The following is a 27,979-nucleotide window of genomic DNA, read 5'->3' as shown; positions in this document are numbered from 1 at the left end:
TTACCATTTTATCGGCTTGCATATCTGTTTGTCTGCATCTCGTCAGTTGTTCCAACTGTAAATCTGTCATGCTGCAAAGTGCAGATTAATATCTATAGTGTGCCCAGTGAATACAGACCTGCCTACATGTGCCGGCAGGTAGTTTAATGTAAATCTCCCATCTGAATGCAACAGTGTTCCTCTGGTCTCGTTACGTTTATACTTTATTTAAACCATTCCTCTTGGGTTCTCTAGTTCATTACCTTAAATATAATGATTCAGAGAAGGGAGAAAGAGCTGATAAGGGGAGGAACAAAAATAATACTTAAAACCTAGTCTGTGTTTTTATATAAAAACGAGCTTTGTACAAATATTAAGAAACTGCTCTGAGGTAGCTGGAGGAACACAGTACGTATTGATGGGTTAACAGGAAAGGGCCCTTGAGAATGCCAAGATTTCATTGATTATTCAAAACTAAAATTTACAAATGTCTGCGTGGCAAGGAGACAGCAATGAGAAAGGTTGCTTTTGCCCTTTGTAGTCAATTTTTTGCCATCTTTAAAATAATAGTTTTGAAATTATTTTATGAGCTAATTTAATAAATTTTATTTGTCTTCAAAAATATCTTTTTTGTTCTTTCAGAGCTGTCGAAATGTTATTGTTTTTCTTCTTGATTTCAACCTAGTGCTGAAGTGAAAGAAGCCTGCCTGGTGCACCCCATCTCACCCCCTACCATGGCAGTGGGGCAGCCATCGAGCCTTTTTTGTACTGTAGATTGCAGTTACAGAGAACACTTCAGTCGCGAGCTTATCCTAGTTCAGAGCAGCTTTGGGCTTTTAGCGGTGCTGAAACAAGGAAGGACTGAGGTTTCCTTGCTGAGCTCAACTATATGTCAAAAAACTACAAAATACTGTTCTCAAAAGGAATTAGCTAGCTCCATTTATTTTAGATCTGAGGCCAAAACCTGACCAGAGCTAACAGAAAGAATCCTACAACCCTCTCTACCTGTTCTGAGACCTGGCTTAAGGACACACTTTTTAAAAGCAGCAGGAAAGAGTGCTTTACCACGTGTACCACTCTGGTACTAATCAATAGTGGATGTGAATTCAGATCACTGGACATATATTAAAAATGTGGCTTGCAGGCCAAATCTAATAGCACCTGAAGTCTCTCTTCTTTCCATATTTTCTTCCACTTCCTATTTAACCCCAAGCCTTTAATAAAAAGTGTCAAAAGATAACTTTTTGTAAATTACAAGCATACATCAGATATCCTTGTGATGACTGAAAGCTATCTGAACAACCTTTGAGAACACTGGCCGTTTCCATTTCAGCAGTGAGAATGGGCAGGAGAGAGAGTCTCTTTCATGCCACATTTGTTCCTTCTGGAGGGGTATGAGGGGATGGTGAGTGCCAGCAACTACTCTCCAAAATTCCTGCGGAGTATCAGGTGGTGCTCTTTTCTTATCTTTTCAGTTTCCTCAAGCCTAGTGCTTATTAGTATTTAATGAAATCATTCGTATTGTGTCATCATAACATGCAGATAATATTCACTATCAAATAATATTGCATTAAATAATCTAGGACTCCATTTCTGAAGGCTGTGGACAGGCAGTATGAGAAGGGGTTATGGGAAGGCTGTTCTTTACTAGATACAGCCTTCAGCCCTGTTCTCAACCATCAGGTTAGTTAACCAGGATTTAGGTCCTCTTTGCCAACATACAGAAGAAAATCCCCAAATTCCCCCATAGCATAAAGTAGGACATTGATGTGATATTCCTACACAGGCACACAGGAATAAATACAATTAAATATGAGTAAAAGTTAGTGTAATTCATGTGATAACAGAGGAAAAAGGGTAATTAAAATTAGAATAGGAATTGCAATGCTGCAGCATTAGCAGTGACATTCTGATGTATGGAATTACTGCATATTCAGAAATGCTTTTCACCCATTTTCAGAAAACGAGTTTCAGGCTGAACAGTGTTGATTATCTCTAAAAAATGTCCTAAATATTTAGAGTACTGCTTGTCCTCTGCAAACCCATTAAAAAAGTATTAATACCTAGTGTTTAGGATTATTAATTTCTTGTTTGTTAATCATCTCCACATGGAGGAGCTGTAGAGTTAGAAATGGTCCAAGAAAAACATGAACTTTTGAAAGATGCTATAGTCAGAGACACTGACTCTTGGTTAACTCTTGGTTAACTAAACAAACCCCAGATCTATCATAGATGCTGAGGGATGTGTGTCTTTTCAGCTTTTGCCAACCGTAATGAGTTGCACTACAACTTGATGGGTCAAGAAACCTTTTTCTTTGTTAATGGTTTCTAGTCACTGTATACCTAAACATGCTCATCTCAGTAAAATGAAAATGGCAGATAAGATTTGTCCATTCCCTTTGTCCCTTTCTCTGTGCCTTCAGAGACTTACGTCATGTGTGAAAATGCTGAGAGCTACCAGCCCAAACAGTAGCTATGAAATGCTGACCTTTATAGTAATTCTTCTGACTTGATGAGCTTTCAGCAAGTGAGCTGAAACATGTGAGCTCTTGAGCCTTACAGCCCAAGTGCATTTAAAGGATGCTTATACTATGTTTCAAGGACAACCCCAAGATTGTGGCCTTTCCTGGCAGTGCGTAAGTCAGGCTATGGTGGCTGACATGACTTGTGGAGGCGTAGCTTGTGTTGGCCCAAGGCCACTTTTTCCATGTAGCTGAAATAGTTTTGTCAAATGTAGTCACCTAAATCAGCAAAGGAGTTGTCACAACTGTGGCTGTGTGTTCTTGTTGTGATAAATGTTGTGGGTTAGAAGCGTGGAGCCAAGGTGGTATCAGCATAGCTTAGCCACTGGTACTTTTAGCAAAAGGGATGTTCTGCACACAGACTGAAATCTGTGGTGGTTTCTTTCCAACTAGAATCCACTGAAATAAAAATTTCTGTTAGTTATTTGCAGGATTGAAGTCTTTGTGGTAGGCTGAGTCCAAACAGCAATGAAACACCCACCAGCCACTCACTCCTCCTCCCCAGTGGGATGGAGGAGAGAACTGGAAGAGCAAAAGAGTTAAAAAAAGTGGGTTGAGATAAAGACAGCTTAATAAGTGAAGGGAAGAGGGGGGGAAAAATCACCAGGTGGTGCAGACATTCACTCTTCACCTCTCACAAGCAGGCTGATGCCCAGCCAGTCTCCAAGCAATAGCTACTTTAGAAAGATTACCCTGTTTTATTGCTGTGTGCAACACCGTATGGTATGGAATATCCCTTAGGTCCCTTTGGTCAGCCAGGGTCAGCTGTCCTGGCCGTGTCCCTTCCCAATCTCTTACCCACCTTCAGCCTGCTTGCTGGAGAGGGGGCAGAGTGAGAAAGAGAGAAAGCCTTGATGCTAAAAGATCCATGTGTTATTAGCACTGTTCTAGTCACAAATTTAAAACAGAGCACCATATGGGCTGCTATAAAAAATTAATTCCATCCCAGCCAGACTCAGCCCAGTCTCCTACACCATGAAGTCCCTGGTTTTCCATTCCTGGTTCATTATTCCTTTTTCCTGGAACAATTTCTTGGTTCCTGTTTCCATTTTCCCACGATATTTAGAAAGCGTACTTGAAATGAATGTTTATTCCATAGAATGGAATGCTAAAACAGATGCTAGAAATGTCTTGCTGTGCTTGGAACCAGTGCTAAAACCCACAAAATTGCCAGGCACTGATAAACTCCAAAGAGTTTACAAAATACACTTTCTTAGTCAGGGTAGATACATATATTCTTCTCTCTCCACATATATATGCACCCCTTACTTAAAAAAAATATACAAATAAACCGACTAATATTAATGAACTATAATGGAAGGGAGAAAACTATTCAATGCTTACTGTATTGTATATAAATCTGTGTATATATGCACATGTATATTTATTGGTACAGCTTGATTTATTTACAGAACAGCTTTAAGCTTTCTGGAAAGGATCCTGAGAACAGACAAAGACCAGAGATATCACTGATATCAAAACCAGACTTTTGAAAGACCATCTATTCTGACCAGAGCTACATCAGAGGTGAACTAGAAAGGAAATGTAAGTTGCTTTGATTTTTTAACATAAAAGGCAGAAAAGATAATTGCCGCACCTTCTGTAAAAAAACCCAACTGTTGATTATATCAGTTCAGATTAGATGTGTTTTACAGAAGCCCAGACACAACTCCAAAAAAACTGGCCAGCAGCTAGGAAAGAATGTCTTTCTAATGCACCACATCCTGGCTGTACATACTCTGTCTTCAACTCCGTTCATGTTCATCCTGTATCACTCTGCTACTGCATCAAGGTGTGAAAGAATTTCACCACTAGTCTAGTCAATATTTGAAATGTTCCGAACCTTCAGCTGACCTTTATTACCTTCACTTACGCAGGATCCATTAGTGTTTTTGCTGCCTGTAAAGGAAGTAATTCAGTGGAGACCACTGTGTATACATCAGAAAAATACAAGTGCCTCAGTCATCTAGAATTCCCACCAAGAAAAAAAAATCTTACCTTTATGAGAAGGTGGATTAGAACTAGAAGAGGGCTGAACCTCATTTCTTACCCTCGTCCAGCTGTAGTAACTCCACCAGTATTGCCTTAATGCAAAGACTTTTTTAAGCTATTCATCTGAATAAGCATGTGGGGAATTTTTTACTGTAATGCTTTAGCAAGAGACATGACAGCCAAAAGAATATTTTGATTGGAGTGTTCAGTGCTTATGGTAAACAGCAGTGCCCATAAAACGGTCCCTTGTGTTCTAGCAATAGGTGTTTGATGATTTTGTGTAATGTGTTAGATTACTCCTCCTCATAGATATGACTTGCCATTACCCTGAATAGACTCCAGTCTAACAGCAGGCAGCAATTTACAATGGCATCTTTCTATTATTTTATCATTTTATCTTTCTCTAAGAGACCAATCTTTTTGTCTGCATTTCTGAAGCTTTTCTGGTCAAACAGACAGGCTCTTGAATTGCTCTAAGCTATGAAAGTCTTAGCAGACTAAGATGGCAATTAGTTAATAGTTGTTTTCCCTGGCTGCCAAAACAACTTGAGTACGCTCTAAATATAGTGAATCTGTGCTAACAGATCAAGCAGCCAGCCTGCTAAAACAAAACCACAGGACAACGAAATGATTGTGCTTAGAGAATTTTTAGCTGTGATTGAGATAGAGAAGTGATAACTCCCATTATAACCAAAATTAAATGACAATATGTAAAATTCAGATTTTGAGGTGAAGTTCTTCCTGACTTTGGAAAAGTCAGTATGAAACACACATTTCAGTGTAGTATCCCTCTATTTTACATGTGTTTTTTTTCTGGGAAGAATTTTTTCTCTTTTTAAAATATAGCCTTTGCATTCTGTGTGAGCTAAATCCTGAAGAAGAAGGGGGAAATTTTTTTTATTTTTTTTTTTATCTATCAAATCCTATCTCTTGTTTGGTGATCCTTTAGCATTATCTAATGCAAATAGGTAGGGAGCAAAGTCTTGGGATCTCCACCAACTCTTGTATAGTAACAATCATCTTTATCATGGTATCAGCATTCAATCCTGTATAGGAGAAGGTAATCATGTTTCATTAGCAACGGCAATTATTTATACTTCTTTGTCTTTGAATTGTTTCAAAATCAAGGCAAACTTTCTTTAAGGTTGGTTCAACATACTTTCACAATAAGATTAAGAGAGAGGAGGCATCTCAAATTTTCCTGTCCTTGTTTGAATTCAAAAGGACTCCTCCTGCCAAGGCAAAACACTCTGTAAACTCCATTTGGCATCAAAGTTTTCTGTCTCCTCTATACAAGTGATCCACAGAATTTTCCTGTGTATTGTCTAATGAAATAAGAGGAATTTCCTCATCTTTTCAGAAACACATTCCTAATGGTCATGCTCCACCACTGGCTTGGATCTCCTTTGGTTAATTAAAACCACTTGTATTTTTCTAAAAACACTGCTGTCCTTGCCTACCAAGATAAAGCAATACTCTTGTGTTCAGTAAGCAGCCAGGTAACAGATTAACAGCTGCTGGCTGGCTGGGAGCCAAGAGGGTTATAACCCCTGCTGAAAAGACACTACATCTTGGCAGTAATGATTATCAGGATATTTTAATCAAAATGTTGCCAACATAATGCAGCAAGTAAATGAAGAATAACACTACACGTAAAAACTACTGAGCTCATAGATGAGGCAGGTATTCAGTAATACTAGGGCTACAAATGATGGATAAAATTTTAAGCTGTTAGTTTCACTCACAGATAACTGCTGTGTGAAGGAGCAGTCTTCATTTACTAGTGTTTCAGGAATTTATTTCTTAATGGCAATGTCTGAGCATCTGGAAATGGGAACCTCAACATGAACTGCAGTTCACTATAAAGAAACCTCACCATTTAGTCTTGTAAGGTGGTCTTCTTTTTGTTGGCTTATAATTAGGGTACAGCAGTCATACGGGTTCTGTTGTTCTGGGATTAACTTAAAGTTAACACTTGTTTGAATTAGCTTTCTTATTTGGGTTTCATGATATTGGTTTTCACTTGGATGCTGTTCTGCCAAATTCAGTTGTCAGTTTTGGCCAGTTTGTGAAATAATTGGACGCGTTAAAGACTCAATAAAGAAAGAATCTGGTGCTTTTTTATAATATTTATTTAACTAATATGAATTTAATTCCAGGTTAGAGGTTACTAAAAATTATTGTTAAGTGATGAGTTTTCTTCAACCTCTCTTCAAGTTACTAAGTTTCAATGTAAAGTAGTTAGTAAACAGATCTCATTGCACTGAAACCATCAGCGCATTTTAAATTAACTAGCCTCTTCCAGAGAAACATCAGTAGGCTATGGATATCTTCTGAAGTGTTTGGCACAGGCAATTAGAATACAGAAAAGTTGGCATTGATGCCATTGCCCTTGTGGCAACTTTAAAAATGTTACATTAAAGGGCTCGAACATTTAGGGCTGTCAGCTTATTGTCTTTTGTAGATACCAGATTCAAAGAATCAAGAAGGAAATAAAGTTATGAGTTCCTTGCTTGAAGCTTTTTTACCTAGGGATGGAAGTGAGGTGCCAGAGAACAGCCGATCACCACAGTAAAAAGAGTATTGCACTTGGAGGTGAGGGTATGGCTGCCACATTTGTTAACATACTTAAGTCTTTCAGCAGGTATTTTCAGCAAAATGTTGTACACCTACAGCCTGTACATAATTATATTTCATTAGTGAACAGTACATGAACAGGCTCGTCTGTTTTAATTGTAGTAAGAGTTGCACATTAACAGTGTGTATCTATGCACTGAAACTGCCTGTTTGAATGCTAGTCACATTAAAAGCAAATGAAAAAAAACCTCACAACCCCTCTGCTCCCTGCCCCTGAAAGTACCTGCAGCTTGACATCATCCATTTATTCAGACTGGTAATTTTTAAGGGAACTCTAGATGTAGAATGCTGAATATCATTCTTTCTTCAGGTCTTGCAGCAAATATGTATTCACTTCTATTAACAGTATAGTAGAAAGTATATAGAAAAGTAGAAAGTGAGGTTTATAGTACATACGCCTGATCCTGTTCCTTTAACAATGTTTGCAAACTCACTCCAGAGAACTGGTGAGGTATGGTGTGCCAGGTGACATGGTTTTCAAGGAAGCCTATGTGCAAACTGTTTAAACGAAGAGGAATGTTTTGACAGAGGGACTGATTCTACACATGTCCCTGGAGTCCCATTAAGATCAAGTCCTCCTTTTATATCCTTGGAACATTACCTGCTGCAGTGGGTCACTCCCCATAATCACGACTGCTTGAATGGGGCAGGATGGTACTCATTGACATTAATTTGAAATGCAGCTGTTCACTGATGCTGGATCTGTTTTAATTTGCTCTGCCTGAGCATTTGCACAGAGAACATCGTTTTGGTGTCTATGCATATGACTGACAAATAGCTGATATTCTTACATGGAGCTGTATTTGTAGGTGGTCAAGGAAACTAATTGATGAATTACTACTTGTAAGTTAAATTAACTTCTTACTGTTTGTATATAAAATGAACTTTTTATTCTGGGCGGGAAAAACTATAAATGAACAGGAGCCTCACAATGTCACATAGATGATACCACAAGCAAGCTGCAGTTTGCAAATAATGCACCAATGCAACTAATAGTTTAAATGATAATAATTTTATATATATATATATATGTGGATAATATAAGCAGCAATTAGTGTTAACTTAGAAAATACTGCACTTCTTCCACATCAATGAATCATAGTTAGCAATAAGGATAAAACTTCTCCTCTCTTTGCTTGAACAACAGAAAGACATCAGCTAGGTTTAGTTATAACAGTTCTAATGAAAATTTTCAAGTGCTGATTAACTGCCTCAAGTTTCAGTCAAAAGGCAGCAGGAATATGTCTGGATTAAGATTTTCAATACACAACTCACATTGGGATTTGGGTGTCCATGTTTGTAATTCTCAGTGATTACTTTTATTTGCTAGTGTTTCCAAATGTTTTCTGTGCCTTTCTATTATAATAACTAAATAGCTCCCCATAAATTTGACCTTGCCAAATTAGCTGTTCAGGTTTGCCGTATGTTGCATGGATCAAATTGTCTTTCGATTATTTGTTCGCACTGTTTGTTCTGCAGCAAAACTATGCCTGCAGTTTACAAGTGAACAGTGTTTCCGCTCAGCAAAGGGCAAGACTAAGGTATATTTTAAAATGTGCATCACAAAAATAAAAAAAACAACAACAGCAAAAAACCCCCAACAAAACATCAACTTTCTTGGAAATTATATTTTTAAAAGTTTTTGCAGCATTTTTTTGTTGACAGTTAGGTACTAATTAAACACCTCAGAAATGGAGGTCCTACTTTAATTTTGTGTACTGTCTCTTCAAGATGATAACCAATGTTCTGATCACTTGATGAGGCAGCTCCCAGCAGGATTATTAGGGTACAGTATGAATATGCACCATATGCCCAGGTAGGTAAAAGGCATCCATAAAATGTCAGTGCATGTCTACTTAAAGCAAAACAGAACAGAAAGATATTCTTGGGGCATAGCAACGAACTGCAGAGTATCCAGGCCAACTTCCATAGACTGAGACTATATTTTATGTACCTAAATAAGTACATCTTGATTTACTTGGATTTTGAAATCATCTAAGCAGGTTAAGCAAGAGTTCCAGCTGGCTCAAGACAGATCATCTGACAGATGTAATTGCCCATGCCAACAAGCACTCAGCTGCAGAATTCTCTACGGAAGTTTCGGCATGCTCAAGATGGGAAGAGCTAATGTGTGTCCAGTCTGCCATGACCTCAGGGAGGGAGTATCAAAGCAGCAGAAAGGCAGATCTCTTGGGCAGCCTTTTCTCTCCTCATCCTCCCCCATTTTTATGAAGTAGGAAGACTAAGTTGCTATGTCCCATTGGCAATGGGGCAGCTGAACTGAGGCTGGCACTGAAACCTATTTTGCTAGGCAAAGTTGTCAAAATAGGCAATTTTGGAAGTGATAGATGGTGGGGGGCTTAAATATTTTCAGTGCATTGTGGTTAGTTTCACCAGTATATGGTATTTGGTAAACACCAACAAAAAAAATCATTGCAACATAATCTACAAGGATATTCCCTTTGCAGGTAAAGAACATCTCGCACCTCCTGGTGAATACCTCCGAGACTCTGTGGCAGAGCTGGGACAGGAATGTTTAGTTCCTGACTGTAAACCTTGTGCTTGGTCCCACTGCCCATGTTTCTTTACATACTTTGTAATCTTCCTCTCCTCCCTATTTGTAGACGTTGTTCAGACACAGTAGGGAGGAGTGCAGTGGTGGTTTGGTGGCTTTGGGGTTTTTGGTTGTTTGGGTTTTTTTGTGACATGCCTGAATGAACCCCCTAATCTTTCACACAAAGACCAATTTATAGTATGCGTACACAAGGCAATGAGGCATGATAAAGCCATACCTGACTTAGTGCCAGAACCTGAGGTAGTGTAGCTGCTTTGGCTTGATGCTGTCCCCAAAGTAATTAGCCCTGCTGAGAGACTCATTAGGTAGGGCACATAGCCACACTAATGCAGCTGCTTAGGTTTGAGGATCCTTGCTAAATACTAATACTCCAGATGATACTGTGCATACTATGTAGTGTTAGTTTAGGATTCCTGAGCAAGAGTCCCTTAATTATCTCTTACATTGTCTTCTTTCTCTCATTCCCATCCAACCTGACACATCGTGAAAGGTTTTCTGATCCTTGAGTCATCCTTACCTCTATTCATTAGCCCTTGCCAGTGCTAACCAAAATCTTTCACATTTAATGGACTGTTGTACACAGCTTGATACAAACTCATTCCAATCGAAGGTGCACAAGGCAGATCTGGTGGCTGAACTCAACTGGAAAGCCTCAAAGGGAGCTGAACATACACAGGTTAGGAGATAGTCCTGGCACACAGATCAGACCCTTAGCATCTCAAGTAAATGGATCCCTTTCCCCACATTTCTGTCCTGCACTCACTGCAGAATTACACTTTTTCTTTCTTTTTTGGCTTCTGCTTTTTTTTCAGAAAGTTAACAGTCGTGTCATCACCAAACCAAACCAGACAATGCCTTGCCTATAGCTTTGTCCCTTTGTCTCATTCCATTTATGTCTGATGTGAAAGAGTCAAAGCCTGTATCTTACACCATTTTCTACTTTATCTCTGCTTGCATCCCACCTTTTATTCTTCTAAGTAGTTCCCAAGCATATATAACAAATGTCCCACTTACTTTTCTCCAGTAAAACCACCTGAAGCAACCGAGCTACAAAGGCACTAGCTGCTCTATCTATTCTTTAAGAGACAATTATTCCCAAGTCTGAACACATTTTTGGATTTGTCTAATGCTTGTTCTTTCACTGTCATAATCTTTTTCTGGTTAATATGCATTAGATGTGGTCCCGTAATAAAATCTCACAGTGTACCCCACTTCTTTACATACACAAAAGCTGTATGCAAAAGCTGCAGAGGGAGGAGCGTAGAGCAGTGCTGTGCAGCTGATCCGAGCTCTCAGACCCCACACAGCCACTGATTCTGAGGGAGCCCGACCTTGTGTCTGAACTTTGGGCTCAGAAACATGTGAATGGATGCTGTCCTTCATGCAGAATTATTAGTTATTTTGATTTTTAAATGTTTTCCAATACATTTTTATGACAGGAAGTAGTGAAATGCTCAAAAGGTAACTTTAAATTGCTTTGTGGAATTATTTTCGTTTCCCAAAGAATCACTGAATACTACTACCCACATTTTGCTAAACACAATGGTAATGCAGCTTGTTGAGGGTGTTGCAGGATATGTCCCTCAATGGCTGGGAGAAGCTCTTTTAGAGAAGCTCATGACCTAATAAAGTTCTTAATGCTGTTCATGAAGAGGGAAGGACTTGGCTAAAGTAGTATCTAATTTAGACAAACACACCTTGTCACCCCACCATAGCTGGCTTTGGTTGGTTGTTTTTCGGGTGGTTGGTTGGGGTTTTTTTGTGCTAAGAATGAGAACTGGCGTTTTTCCAAGGAGGTGTGTCAGAGGTGTAAATGAACACGGCACTGAAGTACCCTATTGTGTTGTAATAGTCATGCTGGAGACCCGAAGGTGTGTCTCTGCCTTTATAAATACCACGCTGCTTTTACAACTGGCTCTGATTCTTTTGAAAGAGACGAGTTGCAGCAGGAGTTGCGTTTGGGTGTCCCCAAGCCCTATGCAAGGTATGTCTTTTAGTTATCTTACTTTTGCACTGTTCCACTTGCAACAGGTTACTGTTAGATCATTATTCATTTTAGTGTTATTAGTTGCTGTATTTGCAACAGATCTGTAGATACTACATGATGTTCTCTAAAGAGGGTTTTATGGAGTGAAAAATCTCTGCAGAGCAAAAGGCATGAAGCCAGTCAAGTATAAAAATCTCTGTGTATGGTGTAAGGCTTGAAGCAAGTCAAGTAAGAACTATGCAAAAGTAGAACCTGCTCACATCTCCTGCTACCTGTGTATTCTAGATTCTAAGTTTATGCAGCTAAAGATATTTGCAGGTCGTTTAATGTTGAAATAGGTTCCTTGTTAGCGTGCCTACACATGAATTTCTGCTTTCTAACATGGAAACCTGTCTACAGAAATGGCTGTGATGGGAACATCTGAAAAATACATTTAGGGATTTAATTAACTAAATGCTAGTTTTAAACCCTTTACTATTATGGTATGCTCTGATCCTAAAAGCTGCTTCATAAAGAGAAAGACCTACTGAAATGAATGTGCTCTGTGCAGACACAGGGAGTGGCTTGGCAATAATTTGCTAACTAGCTACACATCAAAACCGAAGTTGCATATTTATCCCTTGAATTTGGTAGCTTTAGACACAGTGCAGTACACTGCAGGTGTCTTCAAAAACAGAAAGGTAGTTCTGTTTGTTTAGCAGTCAAGGCAGCAAAGAATGCATCAATAGTTACTTTCTGGTTTCTGGAAAGACTACTCTCATATTTCTTTTCAACAGAAAACTGAAATACTGGCATGACCAGCGAATTAAGGCAATTAAGAAATAATTTTGCTCAACTTGAACCAAATGATTTCCTTTCTGTCTGGTGTATTTCTGAAAAATAGCTGGAGGCTAGAGTCAAAATTTCTTACATGCCATTTAGAAAATGGGAGACCATGGGAACAACTGCTTACTTGTTAGAATTTATAACTCGTAAACTTATAAACTCAGATATCCATCTGAGATTGACAAATCCCAGGTTCAAATTCCTTCTTTGACTGCAGAAGAGATTTTAATTAAGGTACCTCAGTCACTGGGCAGTAGCATGTCCTGGGAATGACTCTTTTCTGTTCCACATTGCATAGTTCATTAATTGGATCAGAAGGACTTGATAGCCATCTACTGTTCCCAAGGATAATACATAATGGTTCTAGAAACCAGGTATTATTCACACAAAGGACAAAGGATTTGGCTGGCAACATCATTTTAAAAGGTATGAAAGAGCAGTGCAGTACCATGTCTGAAATACTGCAACTGTCAAATGGATTCCAGCATTAAACGAAAATATTTTTACATTTTTGCTTGTTTGTTTGTTTTGAAGGCAGATAACAAGCAAAACAGAGACCATGAAGATCAAAAGCTTTGGACTTCTTTGTGTGTTGATTCTGGTTGCCCAGATGCTACTAGCCAACTGTGAAAGACAGAAGGAAAGAAAAAAGGGAAGACAAGGCATAGAAGACAGTGGGAAAAAACAAACTGAATCTAACCAAGACAGTGAAAAAGGGCGGAAGTCAAAAGGAGGAAAATCATCTCCTAAAGGCAAGTTTAAAACCAAAGAAAATGCTGAGTGCACCTGGGCAGTGACCGACACGAATGCTGCTGCTGTGCACGTAGAGTGCAAGCATGGGGACAGCAAGTTCTGGTGTGAATTCTCTGGAGACCCTTCCACCTGTGCACAGTACGCAGCAAACCAGAAATCCTACTGGAAACAAGTCTCCCGATCCCTCAGGAAGCAGAAGCAGATCTGTCAAGACCCCAAAAGTGTCCTAAAATCTAAAGTATGTAGGAAAGGCCCACGAAGTGCTCATCTCAAGTTGACCCACTCAAGCCTGCTAACATCAGTGGGTCCTGCAGAAGGGACAATTCATCATGCAAAAGAAGTTGTTCAGACTCCAGCAGCTGCCTCAGTGACTGAAAAAAAGCTAGAACACAGTCGTCAAGACTGTGTTGAAGATATAGATTATATTGATCAGAAAAAGGTGGCTGAGGAATACTGTCCAGAAAGCTTGCTTTCTTTCTGCAACTTTTTTATCACAATGGTCCAAGACAAAAAATGCTGAGGAAGTGTTTCTAAAGCTCTGTATCATGGAAGTCCGGTCTCATCTAAGTTACTGCACGCTATTCCAGATTTTATTCTTATGTTATATAGTGTATATAAGAAAAAAAAAGGAATATATTTTTCTGGTTTTGTATATACACAACAGACTACACTTGACATAGTTGAAGATGTTATTGATTTTATTTGCACATACACTGCTGCATAGATGTTACCAATGGATGTTACATACTCTACAGAGAAGTGTTTAAGTAGTCTCCTCGCCCCTCTTTGAGCTGTGCTAGCCAAAATGAATTTAGCGCTATGCACTTCTTGGTTATGTACAATACTTTTGACCTAAAGATTATTAGGAAAAATAAACTTCAAAATATATTCAAAATATTATCTATCTCTCTCCCTCTCTCTCTCTTTAACTAGATTTTTCTGTAAGTGCTAAGCCTTTGTCTTAACACTTTCACAGGATCTAGCCAAAGTGTTGCTTAGAAAGCAGTTTTTAAAAAACTTCTACAGCTTTGCAGGCTTCAGCTTTCTCAGCCAGTGCAAGCAACATTTCGGCAGGGAATTACATTACCTTTATTTTTTTCATCATCGTGATAATGAAGGGCAACAAGATTTTCAGACTTTTCCATAATTTTGCAAAACTTCAGTTTTCCAATGTCATCAAAGGATGTCAGAAAAATATGCAGACTTCATTCTTTCTTTTCTCCTATAGTATGAAGCACATTATAATCATTTTCTGGCAGGTAAACAGAGATGCAGAGATAAAATCACTTGTAAAATTTCGCACATAGGCCCAAGACTGGACTCTTACTCAAGCAGCTAAAGCACTTGTGCTCCACTGCCTGTATGTTCCTTTGAAGTTCTATTGCCTGTTATTTTGTGTATGGACAACACTAATAAATACTTTTTTATTCATTAAACTTCATCTGTATTTTTTAAAAAAAGAAATCCAAAATCTACAAGACTAGAGATTTTAGAAAATGTAAAGCTAAATAATGACTATTGACCTTTGATAGTTTTTGAAACTCCAGCTGGAAGAAATAGAATATACAAGTTATATTTTTCCAGTGGCTCTGGGTTAGGAAGGGTGGTCTTCTAGCACAGTCGTCCACTTGGAGCAACTTGAACTTTCATGAGCATTTCTAGCAAATTAAACTAACACTTGTTTCTTGCGAAAATATAGGCTGTTCCCTTCTGCAATTATCTCATTGCTAGGTTATTTGAGAGAATATTCTTAAGATGGGTAGTTATGAGTAACTCACCATCTGCCACTTCTCTTTTCCTTCATTGTCACATATACTCACTTTTTATTTAAATGAGTATGTCTGGGGAGAGCATTTTAATACTAGTCTGTCTTGTTGGTGCAGCAATAAAGGCCCTTGCCATTATTTAATATAATTATTTTCTTTGCAATGAAGAATTAACTTAGCAAAAATGCTTAAATGTAGATGGAAGTCCTCGATAAGAGGAACATACACTACTAAACACACAGCTTTTTTTTTTTTTTTTTTTCCTTTTAGTAAGGGTCAAGTCTTCTTACACAGGGTTGAAATTATTTTGGCAAAGTCAGTAAGAAGGTATGGTGCCAGCTCAGGCATTAGCCACAGTATTTTAAAGAGTATAGTATTCTGACAGCTCTCATAAGTACTTCATATGATATTTGTTTACTTTTTTTTTGCTACTTACAATATTGTGAACTCTATGTGACTAATAAAATCCTCAGTGTGGGATGTAGCTATTAGTCCGGCAAACTGTGTTTGAGAAGGATTCAGCTGTATTTTACCAAGTCCGAATGGCAAAAAAGGAGATTCTTCTTTCTGAAGTTCCAGCCTCTGCACGCCCTATGGAAACACTGGGAGTCACCAGGCTGCACAGAGTAAATTCTGTTGGACTAATGCCCACTCCAGAAAAAAGGGGCATCAGCACTAACTCCTGTGGAAGCTGGAAAACACAGCCATTCTGATGCCAAGCAGGGTGGAAGCAGGGTGCCAAGTTACCAGCTCCCGGCTGTTAAGGCAGATAGATAAATACTGAAAGTGCAAGTGAGTTCCAGCTGCTAGACGCCTTCTGTGTTGGCCTATACCACTTGGCATTAGGATGTCACCGAGATAAGACAGTCAAAAGATGCAGAGGAAGGATAAGCAGTGCACATTTGGCTCAAGCAATCAATGTAGCAATTAATTATTAGTATCTAATCTGGTATACAGACACCTGTATTGTAGTCCCAGATCACAACCAGAGCACTGGGCAGGCCTGGCTTAAAAGGCTCAGTTGCTCCAGATGTTTTGGAAAATGTCCAATCCTAACTACCCTTAGCTGCTGTTACCCTCACAAGTACTATGTTAAGCACTTTGTTGCCTGGAGTGCGAGTTGCCACAGGGCATAGCTCTCCTTGTGGCTGCTGGCCAGCCAGGAACACCCAACCAGTGACATATCTCAGAACAAATTCCAGCCTGGGATTCCAGAGTTGGGAGTTACATCTCCATGTGCAGGACTGTCAGCACCTGGATCCACATGTTAGAGCTGCATGCTCCTTTCCAGGGATGCATTATATTTCTGCTGCCTCATCATCTTGGAGTTTTTTTCAGCACTGCCTTTTCTCTTCATGCATGGCTCTTTGCAGGATGAAAACATGCTCAATCTCAACAGTTTCTGGGTGCATTTCACCTGCGATGCACACCGTTGAGCCGGTATCCTGCAAGAACAGTGTGGAGATCTCTGAGCAGCCTTTTTTTGGAAGGTGGACTAATGTGAGAGTGCCGATCTCAAAACTATCTCAGCTAAACAATGGGATTTTTAACTTCCATGAGTACATAGTTTTGGCTGTTCTTCAGAAGGGCACATTTCAGAATACAGGGTCTGAGGCAAATACCTCTGGAGTCTAACTTCATTAACAGCTCTTTCCATAACTGCACAGACTGCATGTGTACAGCTAAGTACATCTAAGTTCTCATTGCATTTATGAAACCTTGTGTTTCTGTCCTGTATCTACAAAAAAATCACTTGACAGCAATTTTTCTTTCTGGGCATTTACAGAGCCAGTTAGGTCAGCATAACTTTGGTATTTCTGGAGTCAAGCTGGTTAGGATAAATAAAACATTTCCTGGCATTCTTCATCTTAGTATCTGTGGTCATTATGAGACAGGTCACAGCTGAGGTCTGTCCTGTGCCTCTTTTCCCCAGGTGCACCAGTTGTCAGAAAGTCACGTTGGCTTAACTTGGAATAATGGTGGTAGTGACTTTTCTAACACTTTCTATAGCAGGGCAAGCAGGAACACAGTGCAGGGAAACAATAACAAATTATTTCTGTGCAGCCCAAGTCCTCTGTCCCACCATATTGAAAACATAAGGATCTCAGCTTTCTTAGCATCAACCTGAGTTATGGAAAAAACAGCCCCTTTTTACCCCTGGGGAAATTAGGCATAGAAAGACCAGATGACCTTGACAGTCATGGAGAAAAAAGCAGTATCTGAATCAGGAACCAAATAGAAATTTTCAAATTTCCAGTGGTCTCCTTCTTGTGGCTTGTGATTAGATCATTCTGCACAAGAACTACATGTGTGTTCTTGAAAATATCCAGCTAACTTCTAGCTATTTTAAAATTATTAGGAATATTCTTGGGAAAAAGTAGCTTACTTTGTAGGCAATACAGTTTGTTTCTCCAGACACTCTGGCTATTATAGTTTCAGTATTTACTTAGAAAGAAGGATGGGGCTTTTGAAGATAAGAAATTCATTGTAGCTTCAGAGATAAAGAAGTTTCAGGGAGTTTCCCTGCTCTTGCAATATGGAATAAAGATACATTTGGTAACTGCTTTGGGCTATGGATGATCTTTTTAGATGGACCCAACCTTCACACACTCCACAAACTCTACAAACTTTGGAGAGTAAAAAAATGGATTTTTTTAAAAAGAGGAGAGAAAAATTTGGAAGATGAGAGTTTTTCTATTTATCTCCTAATATATGACAGTCTTATCTAGAAAATTTTACATGTATCTTTGTATTCACTAGGAAATGGAGCGACATTGCTAAAACCCAGCAAATAGCTCTGCTAATGCAGTACTACTTAAAAATCTCTAAAATTTCAGCTCCTTTAACTGTGAAGTTTTATTCTTCTGTCATTTTCTGTAGTGTGTTTTCAACTCACTTTCACACACAAATTCATTTGAATGAGTTTCCGTTCCTTTTGCAACCTCGTTTATTCATTTACCACTTTAGCAACAGTCCAGATTACTTATCTAATCTCCTTTGTTGCATGACTACTTGTAGGAGAATAGAGTTGAGTGACTCAACCTTCCTGCTTCCAGGAGTGCCTCACCCTCCTCCTCCCCCGAGGAGGCCAATGAGTACCTACCGCCCCATATCACCTCACCTGAGTTTGGCCAACCGTAGTGGAGACCGAGTGTTCAGACAAGACATATTTTACACTGCCGTGCTCAATCCATTTAGACATAGCTGAATCTAGATAATAAATTCCACTCCCTTATCCACCTTTACCTTATTTTTTTTCTGATGCTGCCCTGAGCAAGGCAGCCTAATACTTGTTGGGAGCTGCTTCACCTCACCTGTGCCTTTGCCTGGTTTTCATTCCATTTCAATATAGTACATTGTTTGTTCCTTTAGGCTATTTCCAAGAGTTATACAACACTGGGAATTGATCAAATGGAAAAATCCAGCTTCAATATGAGAAATTCAGCAGGTTCCAGCCTGCAGAGGTTCCTTGCAAACTTGTCACTAGGGTGGTAGTATCATCCCATCCCTGGCTGGAGGATGCATGGCTTCTGCTTGTCAGCACCATAAACGGTATAACATATCCTATGGATCTCAAGACTGCTGTAGGTATTACTGTGTTCTAACATCTTTGAGCTTCTTTCTGCTCCTTCCCTTGAAAGAGCAGGGGGACTTTGAACCCCAGCTGCAGTCATCATCTCTCTTCAAAGAGCCAGAGAGAAGGCAGAGTGCAAGAACCCTAGCAGGGTTAGAGCTAGCGGTCACCGAACCCCTAGAGGTTTCTAAAGGGTATCCAGGTGCCTCGCTTGCTCCTTCCATTGACATTCCTGCAGTGAGACTCTACAGGGTCACACATAAAGAGAGGGCACTGGCCACGTCACAAAGATTTTTACCTGCTTGTAAAGTTAATATTAGCAGAAAAGGATGCATTAGGGCCCAGCTTATCTCTTTAATGAGTATTCTTGTTATAGATTTCTCCAGGAACATGCTCCTATCTATGTAAAGTACATGTTTTACTCAACAGCTAGAACTTCATTCAAAATTGCTTATTGACCCCACTGGAAATAGCTGGCCTAAGACAAAGAAATGATAATGAGTAGGTGGAAGAACTGTGAGGACTTTCCCACCAAGTTGTTGCTTCCTGACCACCTCACTCACTAATCATACCAGGCCCCATGTAGAAAGGGTATTCTTAACTAATCTGAAGCTTTCAGTGGACCATGGAAGTCTCACACTGATTTCCAAGCAACAAAGAGACACATCAAAGGGACTTTGTTATGTAATGAGAGCCTGCAACATGTTCAAAACTGTCTGCGAGTGTGCACATATGAGCACTCTGTGGTGCTTTGGGTATGCCAAGGAAGAGGAGAGTTGTTCCAGTCAGCCAGAACGTTTGATGTTAAAATGGATCTTAAAATCCAGGAATTACAATATAAACTGTAACAGGAATGTATTCTATATATCCATAATACATGCACAAATTATATGTAATGAATGTGCTTAGATAATAGAATTTTATTTAATTAATGCAAGATACCTTTACATCTGTTGCCTGAAGGTGCTGTGGTTTCTAGAGTCACTCTAGAGGTGGTATGATTCCCTGGAAAATCTTAAGACTGCTGTTGGGCTGCTCCACAGCAGCTGAATCCCTACAGATGTATGCGCCGTGGCAGCTCTGTTCCTACTCCTTGTTCCAAAGGGCTCTCCGAAGGACAGCTGCAGTTCCTCCCTGCAGTGCAAGCTTCCGGGGAATTTTGTATCTTGCCTCTTGTGCCTGCAGGCACGAACATGTTTTTTTATGCTATATGTGCAGCAGCCTATAGTCCTTACTGTCCTATAGGGAGGACTCTAGTTAAGTGTTGATCTCATAGACTGTATTCCTCATTTACATGTGCAAATGACACAGAAGTGAGCTAAAGAGGTCAGTTTGTGGATAGAGAAAAGTTGGGACATTGAGGATGCTGGTTTGTGTGTGATTTTAGATGAAATCTTGTCTCCAAAAAAATCCTCATGCAAAGAATTAGGGTCTGCATGTGCTGCTGCAGATGGGGTGTTTGGGTTAACAACCCTCCGCTTGGGTTAATGATCAGGTTGCTGGTTGTACAGGGTCATTAGAGCTCTCAGGTCACTACCATTGTAAGAGTGAAGATGTTAGCTGATGGCGCTAATGTTAGCTGGCCAATGTCCAGCTAGGTAATTACACTCTGCTGCCCAAACTCTTCTCAGAATTTCAATCAGATGCAGCTTTCTTCACCATCTTGAACCGCTTTGTGCTCTGCCCGCTGATATTTCAGTGTGCCGGATTTTACTTCAGCAGGAGGCTGGAAGAGTATTTACTGAAGTCCCCCAAGACTGAAGGAAGACCAGTTGTTAGGGCAATTTCCAACTGTAATTTAGAGAGAAGGTGAAAGAAAAATTAGAAGCGAGGCTGTAAAAACAAAAGCAGGAAAACACTGATTTCAGAGGCAGAGTTAATGTTAACAACTAGAATCAAAGTCTTCGCATCCAGCGTTTTTATCTTTAACATCCTTGTGCTTGATGTTTCTTTTATGCTATCCTATGAAATCCTATGAATCCTATGAAAAAGTATCTTGGCCTCCCCAGTATGAGTAAGGCTTTAAAAAATAACTCCACATCAGCAGTTCAAAAGCCAAATACCAAATACAAAGAGACCCCTACTTATTTACTCCCTTAATTGCATTATAACCTAACCTCATAAGGGTGACCCATAACTTTGGAGTGTTTCAAATTGGTAAAAAGGAGGGAGAGGTTCCAGGCAATGAAATGGGAGCAGCATTAATAGATATTACATTTGTAAAGTTGACTTCTTTTTCAAACTGAAAGGAGAGAAAATGTACACGTAAAAGAAATACTAAGAAATAATCCCATTAAATTCTGTAGCTGTGATGCTTAGCGATGATTAAAAATATAATTCACAGAAAACAGACACTGGTAATTTATGTCTACTTTTATTTCAGTGTATTTTATTCAGAGTATAAGGAAGGCTCATTAAAAAAAATTATGTCCCCACAATTAAAAGGCTTTGAAGAATAGAGTGTTGCTATGTTATGCAGAAGAAAAAAGAGGAAAGACCTATTTTAATGTACAATAATTTTACTACCAAAAGTAGAACAAAGCCCAGTCATGGTATTAAAAACTCTTCTCAGAACCTGAGTATGTAGGTTTTCCTCATCCAGCTGGAGTATATTGCCAAGCAAAGTTCCGGTGGGGTTTGCCTTTTCAAAAGCTGGCAATGTTTAGCTGGATGCCTTTGCTACCTTTTATATATCTTCCTTGACATTGTGAGCCTACCCCTTATCTTCAAGTGGATTTTCAAGTACCAACTTGTTTTACAGGCTTTTGTGGTGATGAAAGAACAGAAGACGTACACAAACCAGGATCATTCCAGAAGCACATCACACAAATCTATGTCTCCTTCCTCTCCAAGAAGAACAGATGAAGTACAAGTCAGGGACAAATGAAAAACAAAAAAAAAAACCAAACCCAAAGCAGAAGTGTATTAGAGCAGATTTAGTGAGGTTTGATGAGTGATGACAAACTCCTGAACTGGCAGGTGCTCGTTGGCTGTTTGAGCCCTTCCCCTTAAAAATTGTAGGCTTTTTTTTTTTTTTTTTTTCCTCTAGCATTGCAGCACAAAGGTTACCTTAATGCCTGAATGTAGGCTGTTATTAGGAGCTGATGATACCAGATCATGCCTGCACGGCTCATCTGAATTTGCCCCATGCTTCCTGCTGGAGACAGTTCTGGCAAGAGTATGGCTGACGTTTCTGCTAGTATATTGGGCGCAGTCTTTGGAAGCAGGGCGAGATTTATTTAGAGATGAAAACTAACTCACCTCCCTACAGAGCACCAGTCTTCATATCACCTTTCCTCTCTCTTGCCAAATTAATGTTGAATTTGGCTTCTCTGCATTTGAAAGCTTTGTATTTGTATTACCTGAGAGGCCCAGTGGTTTCCCCCTGAGGTGCACCCCTTTACACAAGAACACTGTTTTCAGGGACATATGTCTGTTCAGTACTAAGGGAGCTCCTCTAGACTCACGTAAGTATTACTCAGAAGTAAATTTGGCTTATACCTTGCTATTAGGATTAATTTTACTCTTTGAAATAGCTATTGTAATTCACTATTGACTAGTAAGTCAGAAGCAGCCAAATAATTAACTGCTTGCAAATAGAATTAATTGAACAACTGAAAACCAGAACGAAGGAGAAAGCAGTGAAGGCACAAGTGATGTCTACCAACAGCTCTCTCTTTCCACGCTCCTTTAGGTCATGTCTTTTAGGCCACGTCTTTTAGGCTTCTTCATGAATACAAGACACAAATGCCGCACGAGTTCAGCAAACACTTCAGTCAATATGACCCCTCCGATAGCCAGAGGTGATGTATCTGACCTAACAGATATGAAAAAGTTCTTCAGTTTCCAAAAATATGCAGATCAAGTCTCTTCATGGTGGCTGCCATCATACTCAGCAGTGCTTCTAGGCAGTACATCTACTTTGATAACGGGGTATCAAATGATGATTTTGAGTATACCTTTCTCCCTTACATTTACCTGAAATACCCAGTTCAAGAGGATTGCTGAACCACGCAGCACAAAGCACTGACTTCCTAACATCGTCTTGTCAGATAGTTGTGTGACACAAGGAATTGCTCTCAGCTCTTCACCCAGACAGCTCGTGGAATTAATGCAGAATAGTATTTGTACAGTCGCTAGCTTTGTTCTGCTGAGATAAATAGCACACTTACTTTTCCTGGCAATAATTGTGCCAGGAAATTTTAGAGAAAGGTAGAGGCTCTGTCTTTATGAATTCAAAGAGCATGATGAGAGGAGAAAGAGAAAACGGGCATTGCTGCAGGAACAATAGAAACTTCCCTATTGCTTAAGTTTGGACAATGGGAACCATTTGGGAGCTTTCACTGGGGAATCGGGGAGGAAAGCAGACTCAAGAGAACTGACTGATATCCTCTTTTTAATGTCTTCTGATTACAGAACTACAAGTTTTGAGAAAGTTGTAAGCTCTTCAGGATGTGATATAAGCAACAGACAAGATCAAAACCCTGGAAAGCAGGTGAAGCCACCACATCACGTATGTGTTGTTGTCCTTGGAGGTTCTAATTGCCTTTCATGATTTGTCTAGAGCTGAAATAGGTTCTGCTACATATCGCAGGAAGATTTACTTTCTTAGAACATGCTAAACAAAAAATAGTCATGTTCCATACATTTGCATATATGTCATAGTCACTTGTAATAACCACTTCAGATTTTATCCACCAATTGCAGGTGTGCAAGAGACTACAAATAAGTGCTGTTTGTTAGAAATGTCTTTGAGACTAGGCAATCTTATGGTCCTATTTTCTCTCCTTTATTTGGGATGATAAGTGTTTCCAAATGCCTCTGGTCCTCAGAAGTCAATCAACAGGATCTAAAACTTGACCTCTGAATGTTGTAAGAAAAGATACTTTCATGGAATCTGGGAGTCTTTGGATTTGATCCATCAGCTGATGAGTTAGAGGTAGCTGAATTAAGCTTCAGAGCTCTGAGGGAGGATGTGTAGTGCTCTTTCTACTGTGTGCCATGTTGTCATGTGGTACTAAATCACCAAACACACATACTGCTGATGCACAGGGAACAGTGAATAGTGGGCCAAATCTAAGCAGGGCATTGCGGTGCAGACCGTTCAGGGGCCTCAGGAGCTCCAGACTGGTGGTATTAAAGACATCTCATTTGAAAATCATTGTAGAAAAATAATTACCAGTGTTCATCTTCTACCAAGTTGATTTATTACACATTGGATATGCATCTGTCTGGCAACAAACAGCACACATAAGCAATGCTTTCTTTGCTCTTTCCAGAAACCAGCTTGCTTCCCCAAGATTTGAGGAGACCTCACACTGCGATGCTAGTATGCACTGAAGTCTGTCTGATGAAGGCATCATTACCGGTGAGCTGTCAGGTGAGATTTAGCTTGGAAAAAGAATTCAAAAAACATCCTTTTTCAACCATGAGGAAATCCATGTGCCTCTTTTGTGGTCAGGATTCCATAAGCTATGAACAATGGATGTAGCAAATGAAACAAGCTGGCAATCCCAGTCACCATTGTGTGCAGACTTTTAAAATGCACATGCAGTGACTCGATTTTCTGTACAATTTGAAAAGTTTAATGTCTTCATGTCGTCTACATCCATGTTTATATCACTTAAATCTGTATGTTTCACTAAAGAAATAACTTCCTTGGCCCCCACCTTTGCTTTAGATTTCTAGACCATGCTGACAGCTGAGCAGGTTTGCAGTATCCATCCTGCCTTAGAGACAAAAGAGCATGCTCCAAGGAAGCTCCCATAGATGGAGGTGAGTCCCTCTCATATGCCTTGTAGCTGAACTTCACTCATGCTTGCCACTGTAGGGAAAACATGAACTCAGGTAAAATGCTGTTGGAATACTCCACAGTTATCAGAAAGGTGCACAAAGGAAAAAATCAGCCTTTGCCCAAAATTTTGGAAGCTCAAAGGGCAGTAATAATATAACTGTAATGCTGCTAGACATTTTCTTTAATGGCCATTGTTATGAAGAGGTGGACCAAATGTGGAATGAAATATTCAAACAGTCATGCCTGTAACTTCAGTTTATTCAAAAGCCTACCATTATTCATTATTCATCCATTATATATCATCTGGTAACGAAGAAAGATCAAGTGCCTCAGGATACAGAAGGGATGTGTTTGACTGCATGTAGCGTACTAACCAAATCTCAGCAGTGCTTAGTTACAAGCAGCAGTGCAGAGTACCCTGATGAGGAAAGCTGTTGGCATTGTGCATCGGCAGCGTCAAGACCTTGGACGGGAATAAGGTGAGAAATAAGCAGCTGCAGAGCAACAGTAACGGTCATGCTGAGCAGTGTTGCAGAAGATATGGGTTGGGTTTAGCTCACCAGCAACCCTGCACAGTCATTCTCAACCACAAGGGCTGCATGGCGATGGTGAAGACCGTGTTTGCCAGTAACAGAGCAGAAACCTGTTATAATAAGTACTATGAAGCCAGGGGGAAAGAGGAACGTGTTGCAGCTTTGCAACACATTTTTTCCTCTGGGGAAATAAACTTTAAGAGCAATGTGCTTGGCCTTGGCCGGACTTCATCTCTTTTTTTCATCAGGAAGTGTTGTCCTGGACTTCTCTGAGGATTTCAGGTATTTACCTAGGATTCTGGACATGTAGTAGTTTACACAGAGCCAAAAGAAAGCAGCACACGCACTGTATGTTAATAAATTCTGGACATACTGATGTCATTTCACATGCCATCTGCAACCAGAGTCAAGTACAGTGGTTTTATTAGAGGAAACAGAGAGAGCAGTGACAAGTCTGCACCAGCTCTAGGGATCTGTGACACTGATGCTGATCTTACCCCTGCTATGTGCAACTTAGACACATGCCTTTGATGTGTGCTGTTGTCCAAGGGCCTGCAGGTCACAGACTGAGTTTCTGTTATGCCTGTGTTATGCCCACAAATGACTTATCCAAAACACATAAAATAACCCCATGGTTTACAAGCAGCATATTGTCCACAGAACCTGCTGATGTTGATCCCGTCTGCAGAAAATTAAAAAGTTGAAGCTGAAGCTGACAGGTGAAAATCTAACATTACTCAGCCTTTACTTCCTCAGTAGTATTGCCAGAAAATAGCTGGTAGTATTTGCTGGAAAAGAGCCTTTACCCAGGGCTATCTGGTGAATTTTACAGGCAGGAGCATCCCAAGAAACAATGTTTTCTATAGGGAACAGTTTGTTCTGTTTCAGTTGGTAACAAGAGCCGTAGTTTTGTTGAGGCCTGTGTTGAGATGCTATATCCATGACAGGGAAAATTATAATTACAATAATACAAGCTCTTTATATCTTTGTTATGCTATTCTGGCATCATAATTAGTAATACATGAATATTACCAATAAATTTGTATTATTTCATTTAAACACTGGATTTGTATTTGAATTCCCTGCATCTGCTGAACATCACAAAAATGTGGGTGTATGGAGAGCATTGCTGTGTGCTGAACGGGAAAGCAGTCAGAGAAGCTAAGCCCACCCTCCTCTGGCTGCCGTTTTGACTGCAGCATACACAGCGAAACCTTCGAGGGATTACCTACTTTTTTCCAAGCACTGACCTTTTCTAAGGCTTATGTATTCTTAGGGGTAACCAAAAATCTTTCTAATCACACACCAGGAAGAAAATTTCACCACTGCCCATGACGCATCATATTTCTTCATTCCTCCTCCAGCTTTTTATTTTGGGGAAATGTTGGCTTTCTGGAAACAGAGCTCCCATCCAGCTCCAGGGGGATTTTTTCCTGCAGTGGTTTTCCTTTCTCAGGCCTGAGGAGGCCCAGGGAATGGCTAACATTCTCCTTCTCTGGGTAGTGTTGCACTGCCAGCACAACTTTTGGAAACGGTGTCCCTGGTGCACGTGTGCCATGGGCTGGGCTGCTGCGGCACAGTTACTGCACTGGGGGTGCTGCTCCATCCACCGCAGCTGGGCTGGACTATTCGCTGGTGGGCACCAAACTGGGGACAAAGCAGCGCAAAAGGCTGGGTTCTGCCTCAGTAATGATCAACTGGAATATCCTTGTCAATACTAAGTAGAGATTTAACCAAATTCAGGTCACAGTAATAACAACATTCTTATCTCTGGCTAGGGACATTTTGCAACGGGCTCTGCCGTGGGTTTATTGACTGGCCGGTGCCTATCAGCTCAGGAGACAGCCCAGGCACTTCCTGCTTTTGCTGCCATTAATATCTAGTACAACTCACCCGCTGCTGAAAATAGTACAGAAGGAGATATATAAATTATTTCCTATCCATTTTTAATTTACTACATCAAACTTTTATCATGCCAAGCCTGGCCACAGTAACCTTTTGTGAGATAACTGAACATAATGTCAATGAAAAGAGTGAAAATTTTAGAAATGCAGACTGGTATATTTCTGCCATGGGACTGTATAATTTTTGACATTGTAATTAAAGAGCAATTACTTTTGCACTGATGCAATTTGTCAAGCTGTACATTCCCAGATCAAAATCAGTCATCTCCCAGTAAATTATCTTTGTGCCACTTATTTTAAGGTGATACTGTGAGACTGTGAACACCAGCAATCCAAACCAAAAGGACATCGAATATTAAATGATTTTTCTCCTCTTCTTTGAAATGTTAATTATCTCTTTTTGGCTTCGATGTTCAGTTATATCCCACAGCCCATGTGCTTGTCCCTTCCATCTAGTTTACTTTCAAGCATCTCTGTTTTCCAGGAAGACTGAGTAGAAACTAGGCATAAACAGGAAAAATTAGTAGAATTATGGTCAGATGGAACATGTGTGGCACTCCAGCAGGGTTGGGGGGTTAAGGAGGACTATAAAGCATCAGCAGGTTTACAGTTACGCTTCTATGACTTTCTGTGCTTCAATGTAGTATTTAGATTAGGAAAGAACTCGGACATTGGTGAAGAGGTCTTTGCATTGCCAGGATTGTTGCTTTTCTCTTGGTAAATAGTGATATGTTGATGCTGGTGACAGCTTTTTTGGCTTTCAGGAAATCTACTAAGTAAAGCTTGATACACATAATTCATATTTGCAGCTATATTGTTAAGTAGAAATTATTTTTCTCAAGAAAGTTAAAGTGACAAAATGTCTGGATCAGAAAAGAAAAATCAGCTTGTTAGAGTTCTGTTATAGCTAGGATATTTGGGCTACTAATCGAAGGGAAAGGTTATTTTGTAATCAATTAACCATAGTAGAATGATAAGAAAGTGTTTTGGTGTAAGTCTGAAAAAAAATCTTGCCTACTGTAGTATGTTAATTGATGTTATGATGTTATGTTATGAAATACAGTGTGTGGAATAGATTAAATGAAAGACATACTTGAAAGAGGTTCCCTGAAACTTCCCAGCAGCTGAGTATTTGACC

At 39.7% G+C, this 27,979-nt stretch overlaps 1 protein-coding gene across 1 annotated transcript; it reads left to right on the top strand.

Moving 5' to 3' along the window:
• Window positions 1–3,920: 3,920 nt before the first annotated feature.
• On the top strand, window positions 3,921–27,976 carry FGFBP1 (fibroblast growth factor binding protein 1). Its single transcript, XM_080405493.1, has 2 exons — window positions 3,921–11,689; window positions 13,052–27,976. Exon 2 carries the CDS (start codon window positions 13,077–13,079, stop codon window positions 13,788–13,790), a length of 714 nt encoding a protein of 237 aa, XP_080261619.1. The 5' UTR covers window positions 3,921–11,689; window positions 13,052–13,076; the 3' UTR covers window positions 13,791–27,976.
• Window positions 27,977–27,979: the final 3 nt, after the last annotated feature.

Source organism: Falco punctatus, assembly GCF_963210335.1.
Source record: "Falco punctatus genome assembly, chromosome: 1".
Lineage (NCBI taxonomy): Eukaryota > Metazoa > Chordata > Aves > Falconiformes > Falconidae > Falco > Falco punctatus.
The sequence above is the reverse complement of the archived record's forward strand: the minus strand, read 5'-3'. Positions and strand labels throughout refer to the sequence as shown.